The sequence below is a fragment of the Pollicipes pollicipes genome, unplaced genomic scaffold (assembly GCF_011947565.3).
Source record: "Pollicipes pollicipes isolate AB1234 unplaced genomic scaffold, Ppol_2.1 Scaffold_3087;HRSCAF=3621_pilon_pilon_pilon, whole genome shotgun sequence".
Lineage (NCBI taxonomy): Eukaryota > Metazoa > Arthropoda > Thecostraca > Pollicipedomorpha > Pollicipedidae > Pollicipes > Pollicipes pollicipes.
This window is the reverse complement of record NW_023596225.1, coordinates 2,979,735-2,989,077: the sequence shown is the minus strand read 5'-3', so window position 1 is coordinate 2,989,077 and position 9,343 is coordinate 2,979,735. Positions and strand designations below refer to the sequence as shown.

The 9,343-nt window shown below is 62.3% G+C and overlaps 1 protein-coding gene across 1 annotated transcript; it reads right to left on the bottom strand.

The window, feature by feature from the left end:
- Window positions 1-56: 56 nt before the first annotated feature.
- LOC119114940 (mediator of DNA damage checkpoint protein 1) lies at window positions 57-7,856 on the bottom strand. The gene is made up of 7 exons (XM_037238995.1): window positions 7,627-7,856; window positions 5,510-6,147; window positions 4,951-5,009; window positions 4,583-4,694; window positions 3,813-3,965; window positions 1,750-1,911; window positions 57-785 (listed from the first exon to the last, which is right to left on the bottom strand). The coding sequence occupies exons 1-7, from the start codon at window positions 7,854-7,856 to the stop codon at window positions 580-582; spliced, it is 1,560 nt and encodes a 519-aa protein (XP_037094890.1). The 3' UTR covers window positions 57-579.
- Window positions 7,857-9,343: the final 1,487 nt, after the last annotated feature.

The following is a 9,343-nucleotide window of genomic DNA, read 5'->3' as shown; positions in this document are numbered from 1 at the left end:
CAGGGCCCGAAGATGTATCCCAACTGCAAACTATGTGAACATGAAAAATTATTCCGTTTATTTTCCTCGCAAGGACAAGACACACATACTCATGCAACAGCACTTCGCATATCACTAAAAATAATCCCACATTATCCCATCCAACCTTCCACATCCCATGATCAGGTACACTTCATTTTGTCGCACGTTCACGAGGATACTTTCACTGGAAGCCAAGCGTATCGAAAAGTCCTCCTGCCTAATGCACATGCAGATCTGAAGCTTGTCATAATTCCAATCCGCGTTAGTATGCTATCGAGCAGCCCTGACGCAGTCGCTCTGCACTGTGCATGGCACCACACCTCACAAACAGCCCACGTTCTCATCAATATCACGAGAGACGGGAGGGCGCTCGACTTGGCACACACTGTTCCTCCAAACCGCCCTGAACCACTCACGCGTGCCCCTACAGAACGGCTGGTAACCACCGCTGTGGCCCCTGTACCGTCCTGCCTCGCGCCAGCTCAACCAGGTACAATGGCACTTGGCCGCCACCGCTGGCCGGGACCCCTCGACCGTCGCCGGCGGGGCGCGCTCGGCTCAGGCCAACAGGCGGTGCGCGTCGACGTCCACCCGCTGCTGGAGGATGCCGCTGAGCAGCAGCTCGGCCGACACGACCGGTAGGTGGAGCCGGCGCGCCGCCGTCCAGCTGGCCGTGTCGGCCACGCACGAGACCACCAGCAGCCGGTCGGCCGCACTGCGCGGCGGTCCAGCCAGGAACACGCCGCCGGCGCACTCGACGATCTCTGCCGATGTGGAGCCCCGTCACGGAGTGCTGCACGATCTCGGTGGTACACAGCGGGCGGGTGTCATTTGGGGCTTTTACGACGCACCCAGCTGCTAAGGCTATATGGTGTCACCTGCCTCTCACCCTGGCAGAAAGGGCGGGCGCCACGGGGAATCGAACCCCATACATCTGGATTCCCAGACGCGCAGCGGTTAACGCAGACGCCTTAACCGATTAAAATGAATGACATGGAATATTTTATATCTACTTAAGACAGAAGTAACAACCTTATTCCTCGTAGAAAAACTTGGAGAATGGAGAAATAGATTCGTTCGTATTTCGGCAATATGCGTTCATCAAAACGAAGCAACATGCCTTTATTCATTTCGATAAATGCATGTTGCCGAAACACCAACGCACTATTTCTTCATTCTTCCGGTTTTTCTCCGAGGAATAACGATACAACGATATTACCACCGTCTTATCTACATGCATAATGTTCGTCGGAAATGCACCTAACAACTTATGTCATTATTTCACATCTCTGCAGGGGGGGGGGGGAGGGAGGGGTTGACCGCTCCGCATCTCTGGGCACTGGAGGCTCAGTGTCACGGACACCTTATCTCTGAAGGCAGGGGATCAGGGACAAAGAGCACTTCACCGCTGCCGAGATCAGCAGTGATACGCACATCAGACCTATTGGCGTTGGTCAGCGTGATCCACATCTGTCAAGACAGCGCTGTAATGTGGGCCACTCCCGGGCGCTGGCGCCGGGGCCGCTCGCCCGCCACTGTAATATGTGTTTTCGTTTAAGCGATGGACCGCGCGAACCAAGCAAACTAATCCCTCTCACCCCACCCCCTCCCCAGACAAATCGCTGGCCGCCTGTCCGTGCCCGTGCCCGTGTCCGTGTCCGTGTCCGTGTCCGTGTCCGTGCCCGCGTCCGTGCCCGTGTCCGTGCCCGTGTCCGTGTCAACGCTCACCTCGCAGCTGGTCCGGCGGCGGCACCACGTGCGGCGTCACGTAGAACGACCAGCCGCGCAGCAGCGGATGGGCGCTGCGGCTTGCCTTGCGCAGGTTCAGGTCAAGATGGAAGCCAAACTTCTTCTCGGCCGGCCCGTCGCGCACGAGGAACTCCCACGGATCTGGCGGCCGAAGCGAGCCTTCGGCGGTCAGCGGAGATCAGCAAGGCCTCACCTGGCCGCCTAGCTATCGACAACTCTGCTTTCTGCTATGTAAAACGGTGAAAAGAAATGCAACGGCGCGGTTATTGGTACGCTAGACTAGGTTCAGGTTAGCCTGGCGACTGTGAAGGTACGAACACACTAATCTGATGTATTCGAGGACAGTGCGGTTGGCCTGGGAGGAGACGTCGGTTTGACGAGGACAGTGCGGTTGGCCTGGGAGGGGACGTCGGTTTGACCAGGACAGTGCGGTTGGCCTGGGAGGAGACGTCGGTTTGACCAGGACAGTGCGGTTGGCCTGGGAGGAGACGTCGGTTTGACCAGGACAGTGCGGTTGGCCTGGGAGGAGACGTCGGTTTGACCAGGACAGTGCGGTTGGCCTGGGAGGAGCCGTCGGCTTGTCGGAGGACAGTGCGGTTGGCCTGGGAGGAGACGTCGGTTTGACCAGGACAGTGCGGTGGCCTGGGAGGAGACGTCGGTTTGACCAGGACAGTGCGGTTGGCCTGGGAGGAGACGTCGGTTTGACCAGGACAGTGCGGTTGGCCTGGGAGGAGACGTCGGTTTGACCAGGACAGTGCGGTTGGCCTGGGAGGAGCCGTCGGCTTGTCGAGGACAGTGCGGTTGGCCTGGGAGGAGACGTCGGTTTGACCAGGACAGTGCGGTTGGCCTGGGAGGAGACGTCGGTTTGACCAGGACAGTGCGGTTGGCCTGGGAGGAGACGTCGGTTTGACCAGGACAGTGCGGTTGGCCTGGGAGGAGACGTCGGTTTGACCAGGACAGTGCGGTTGGCCTGGGAGGAGACGTCGGTTTGACCAGGACAGTGCGGTTGGCCTGGGAGGAGACGTCGGTTTGACCAGGACAGTGCGGTTGGCCTGGGAGGAGACGTCGGCTTGTCGAGGACAGTGCGGTTGGCCTGGGAGGAGACGTCGGTTTGACCAGGACAGTGCGGTTGGCCTGGGAGGAGACGTCGGTTTGACCAGGACAGTGCGGTTGGCCTGGGAGGAGACGTCGGTTTGACCAGGACAGTGCGGTTGGCCTGGGAGGAGCCGTCGGCTTGTCGAGGACAGTGCGGTTGGCCTGGGAGGAGACGTCGGTTTGACCAGGACAGTGCGGTTGGCCTGGGAGGAGACGTCGGTTTGACCAGGACAGTGCGGTTGGCCTGGGAGGAGACGTCGGTTTGACCAGGACAGTGCGGTTGGCCTGGGAGGAGACGTCGGTTTGACCAGGACAGTGCGGTTGGCCTGGGAGGAGACGTCGGTTTGACCAGGACAGTGCGGTTGGCCTGGGAGGAGACGTCGGTTTGACCAGGACAGTGCGGTTGGCCTGGGAGGAGACGTCGGCTTGTCGAGGACAGTGCGGTTGGCCTGGGAGGAGACGTCGGTTTGACCAGGACAGTGCGGTTGGCCTGGGAGGAGACGTCGGTTTGACCAGGACAGTGCGGTTGGCCTCGGAGGAGACGTCGGCTTGTCGAGGACAGTGCGGTTGGCCTGGGAGGAGACGTCGGCTTGTCGAGGACAGTGCGGTTGACCTGGGAGGAGCCGTCGGTTTGACCAGGACAGTGCGGTTGGCCTGGGAGGGGACGTCGGCTTGTCGAGGACAGTGCGGTTGGCCTGGGAGGAGACGTCGGCTTGTCGAGGACAGTGCGGTTGACCTGGGAGGAGACGTCGTTTTGACGAGGCGTGCCCAGGAGTCCACATGAGAACGGTGCACACAAAGTCCACTTTGCAGGATGTCATGTGCAATGTTTGCCAACCGAGAGGCAGAAGAGCAGCCCGACCAGATGCGTTTCAAGGAGCCACAGGACAAGTGGATGGAATGGAAGTGTGCATGGGAAAATACATTGCAAAAACGCATTCACCTACCCAGGAAGAACTTTGCTTGCTTGGACTTGGTCAGCCACGCCGGCGATACGATAGGAATGCCTCGTGCGAAGCAGGCCATAAATTTGATTGTCCGTTTGACTTCCGTCGTGACGAGAACCGTACACTCAGCAGGCCGCTTGACCATCTCGCCACCTGTCGCCAAGAAAATGAACAACAATCATCCCACCCGTCCGCGATACCGTGCGGGCAGAGCGGAAGAACGTATCCGAAGCGACACGTCACCAGGACACCAGTGTTTTCGACACACATTGAAGGGATGATCATGCTCCGACTCCAGCATCGGGAAACTGCAATAGCTGCAGCGTCATTCTCAGATACATTAGCTATTGCAAGATGCAAAACATGAAGCCCTCACCCCCCACCCACAGGGCGAAAGCAGGTGTAACACGGCAGGGCATTGCAAACAAGTCACGTGCGACAGGAGCAACACAAACACGTAGCCGGCGGTGTGGCCGTGATCCACTAGCAGTGAAGCTAGCTGCGGCTCCGCCTACGCCGAGTTCGTCAGGCGCAGTCCGCGCCCGCCAACGGTACCGAATCACCAGCGATCGCTGACGGAGTCGCGAGCTAACAGCGCAGGAAAGCTGGCAGAGACGTCCCACAACATGTCCCACGCTCCGTTCCAGCAGCCTCCTCCCCCTCCCTGCCTCCATACCAACGCGCGTCCGTCAGATGAGATGAGATGATGATGAGACACGCCGGACCGACCGGCGCAGCGGCGGCCGGCCGGGAGCCGCCGGCCTGCTTACCCAGCGCCGTCACTGCGCGCTCGTTTTGCGGGCTGGAGAAGCCGGTAAACAGCACGCGGGGTCGGCCGCGCGCCGAGGCGCCGCGACGAGATCCCCCCACCGACCGCAGCGACTGCCGGCACGAGCGCACACTTCTACACACGCTGGACGGGGCGCCACGCGGCGCTGGGGCACGCGGCACGACGCGGCAGTGTCCTGGCAGGGGCGACAGACATCAGGCGGCACACGCACAGCGGGCCGAAGCACAACCTCCGCGCTCTTTTGATCAGCTCCTCTGTCGCCCTGGCGGCGCGGCTCACTGTATTTGCGACAGCCGTAAGAAGAGCAAAACAGATGACGTGATGAAGCACACGTCGATTCCAACTCACCACTTGGGAGGAGACAGTGACGACAGAGCTGTCTTCATGCCTCGAATCGGATTCCGTGTCTGAAGAAAAGCGTCACGATACTAAGCGAGGCTCAGCGCGCGGGCGAATTAGTCGACAAACTCGCAATGGCTGGACCAGGCACGTCTCTCGCGCGTCTGACTGCAAGGCTGGAGAAAGCCGAATACAAAACCCGACGTAAAAGGTTTGATGGAAAAATAAGATTCGATATATCAACAAAAAACCATACGTTTGTGGGGAATGGTGGAAGGATGCCGCACGTACAACCAAGTCACGCAACCCGATGCATGCAGTGCGCAATGGCAGTGGAAAGTTGGCTGATAGGATAGGCATCAGCCATTGCGCCTCAGGTCACACTCTGGATCTTCTGACCCTTTCGTCAAAAATCAGCGCCAGTTTGCATTCCGGTTCTCAGTCAGACAGTACCTCTGAATGTTTGCCGTCAAGACCAGCCCACAGTCGCGGACGGCACCGTTCCAACTATCTAAAAACAACGACAGCATTCAACTTTACAGATACCTACGCGCCACCCGCTTCTCACCGTCATCGGCCGCTCGACGTCGGCTGGTCCTGGCGGTTCTGGCGAAGGCCCCGAGGCCGCGGCCACGGTTGGAGGTGGCTGCGGACGATGGCGGAGCGTCTTCTTCCACCTCCTCCGCTGTCCGCGTCCGGCGCCGAACGGCCCCGCGGTCGCGGCCACGGTTGGAGGTGGCTGCGGACGATGGCGGAGCGTCTTCTTCCACCTCCTCCGCTGTCTGCGTCCGGCGCCGGACGGCCCCGCGGCCGCGGCCATGGTTGGAGGTGGCTGCGGACGATGGCGGAGCGTCTTGTACCACCTCCTCCGCTGCCCGCGTCGTGCGCCGGACGGCCCCGCGGCCGCGGCCACGGTTGGAGGTGGCTGCGGACGATGGCGGAGCGTCTTCTTCCACCTCCTCCGTCGCCTGCGGCGGGCGCGGCGCAGCCCCGCGGCCGCGGTCATGCCTAGGGACGTGGGCGGGGGAGGGCTCGGCCGGGACCCTCTCTGCCTTCACCACCGCTCGCCTCTGCGCCGCACCGCCTCCGCGGGACCGGGTCGTCCTGGAGCCCGCCCCAGCCTCGGCCGGCGTGGCCGGCGCGACCGGTGCTCCGTCCTGCCGTGGGTCCTTCGCTCGCGTGGCCCGCGTGGCCCGCGTGGCCTTCCTCGCTCGCGGCGGAGTCGCGGTCGCAGCCGCCACCGCAGCCGCCGCCGACGGCCCGACGGCCGGAAGCACGACACGGCCGTCCGCGGGGCTGCTCCTCGCGCGCGGTCGCAACGACTCGGCCGGCGCCGCCGGGGCCGCGTCGAACGCGGCGATCCGTCGAGCCCGACGACTCGGTGGCGGTGACGGGGACGGGGGCGGCGGTTCCTCCGGTGGCGCCGCCGCCGTGCTGGCGGTCGTGTCACGCTTGAATCCTATGAAGACGGGGCTGGCGTCCGAGTCCGATGGTAACTCCACCTTCACCGGGACGGATCGCCCGTGACTGTGTCTACCACGCCGACTGGCGGTGGGGGAGACGTCCGGCCGACACCGCTTGGAGGCCGGGCCGGGCGCGGCCTCCGCACCGTCGGCGCCGCCTTCGCTCGCCGCCCCGCTGCGACGCCTCTTTTGACTGCCTTCCGACGGCTTGCTGGGCGAAAACTTGACGGGCGCGCGCGCACGGCGGCTCGACGTGCGCTGGACCTCCGTCGCCGCCTCTAACCGGGTCCCCTTGGACGTTTCGTTTGCCGCTGTTGCGGGTGCGGAAGTGGTTGCCGCGCCGTCCTGAGGACCGGGCGCCACCGGTTTCCGCTTCCTCCCGCGGCCCCGAGCTGGGGCTGGAGCTTGAGCTTCGGCGTTCCTCTCGGGGTTGCCGGCCGCGGCCGCTGCCGCCGAAAGAGACGTCCGTCTGGCCCGTGGACGAGCTCCGGCGGCGCTCGCGAGAGGTCGTGGCCCCTCCGTACGCGCAATCTCTTGGGAACGTTCGGCAGTGCGCTCCCGTTGCCGTCCTGCCTCATGCATCCGCTTTAAAACAACGGACGGTTCCAGATGCTCTGTGCTGGCCGGCGGCGGTTGACGTTGAGGCGCCGGCTTCCCTCGCCGGCTGCGAATCGCCGTGATGATCGGAGAACGGTCCGTGCCCTGAGGCGAGCGGTGAGAGACTGGGTTCTGGTCGGGCACGAGAGCCAGCTTCCTGCGACAGCGCGTGCTGGGTGGCGTGGCGATACCGGTCCCTGCAGCAACTGCCGCCCCCGCGGCGGCCGGGGCAGCACACACAGTCGGCTCTGCACATTGGTGAACTTCATTGTCGAGAACGTTACTACGACGACCGTGCCGTGCCCTCCGCGTCTCAGCGCGTGCAGTCTCGCCAAATGCGCTGCCTCGCGTGCCGGTGTCGACTTCGCGGGTCTGGCCGACATGCTCTTCACCCTCAGAAGCCACCCCCGCGGCCCCGGCCTTCGCTGCGACCTCGGCTTCGCCTGCCGCCGCCCCCGCCATGCCCTCAGAGGGCCGCGCCTCGTCCTTCGCCATGGAGCTTGCCGTGCTGTCCATATCGTGGTCTCTGTCAGGCGACGCAACACCCCGCTCCGGAGCCTCGTCCTGGAACAGCAGCCGCCGGCGGCCGACCGGCGACGCGTGCGCCGGCGGCTGCGTCGCGAACTTCGAGTCCAGCTCCGACTCGGGCCGCTCGGAGAGCGGCGACGGCCGCGGCGAGGCGGTCATGCGCAGCACCTGGAGCACGTCCCGCGAGTTCGGCGGCAGCAGCCGGGTCTCCTGCGTCTCGCTCTCCCTGCTGGCGTGGCGGCTCGGCGAGAGGAACAGCTCCGAGCCCGAGGTATTGTGGACGCCCGTCGCCGCTGGCGGTGACGCCATCCGCTGCGTGGCCACCATGTCCTCAGCGTCTCCCACCTCGCCCGCGCTCGCGGCAGACTTGACCGAGATCACGCCCGGAGTCGACAGGCAGTCCTCGCTGTCCGAGTGGCCAGGCTTTGAGGCGCCTGCACACTGGACTGGAGCCAGCAACCCCTCCTGGGTTATCACGCCATCTTCTCCGTCGCCAGGGCTGACTCCAGTTAGTCGCGAGTGCGAGGAGGCTGGTAACCTCTTCTGAGTCTTAATGACGTCCTCATCAGAGGCCTTTGTGTTTCCCCGCAAGCGTGAAGGGACTGACACTCTCTTCTGGGTTTCGATGAGGTCCTCATCATCGGAGGCCTTTGCACTTTCCCGCAAGCGTGAAGGGACTGATACTCTCTTCTGGGTTTCGATGAGGTCCTCATCATCGGAGGCCTTTGCACTTTCCCGCAAGCATGAAGGGACCGACACTCTCTTCTGCGTTTCGATGAGGTCCTCATCATCGGGGAAGTCTGCATTTCCCCGCAAGCGTGAAGGGACCGACACTCTCTTCTGGGTCTCGATAAGGTCCTCATCATCGGAGGAGCCTGCATTTCCCCGCAAGCGTGAAGGGACTGGCACTCTCTTCTGGGTCTCGATGAGGTCCTCATCATCTGAGGCCTCTGTCCTTCCCCGCAAGCGTGAAGGGACTGACACTCTCTTCTGGGTCTCGATAAGGTCCTCATCATCGGAGGAGTCTGCATTTCCGCGCAAGCGTGAAGGGACTGACACTCTCTTCTGGGTTTCGATGAGGTCCTCATCATCGGAGGTGTGACAGGGACTGGCACTCTCTTCTGGGTCTCGATAAGGTCCTCATCATTGGAGGAGTCTACACTTCCCCGCAAGCGTGAAGGAACTGACACTCTCTTCTGGGTCTCGATAAGGTCCTCATCATCGGAGGCCCCTGCATTTCCCCGCAAGCGTGAAGGGACTGGCACTCTCTTCTGGGTCTCGATGAGGTCCTCATCATCGGAGGCCTTTGTACTTTCCCGCAAGCGTGAAGGGACTGACACTCTCTTCTGGGTTTCGATAAGGTCCTCATCATCGGAGGAGTCTGCATTTCCCCGCAAGCGTGAAGGGACTGACACTCTCTTCTGGGTCTCGATGAGGTCCTCATCATCTGAGGAGCCTGCATTTCCCCGCAAGCGTGAAGGGACTGACACTCTCTTCTGGGTCTCGATAAGGTCCTCATCATCGGAGGAGTCTGCATTTCCGCGCAAGCGTGAAGGGACTGACACTCTCTTCTGGGTTTCGATGAGGTCCTCATCATCGGTGGCCTCTGCATTTCCCCGCAAGCGTGAAGGGACTGGCACTCTCTTCTGGGTCTCGATAAGGTCCTCATCACCGGAGGAGTCTACACTTCCGCGTAAGCGTGAAGGAACTGGCACTCTCTTCTGGGTCTCAATAAGGTCCTCATCATCGGAGGCCCCTGCATTTCCCCGCAAGCGTGACGGGACTGGCACTCTCTTCTGGGTCTTGATGAGGTC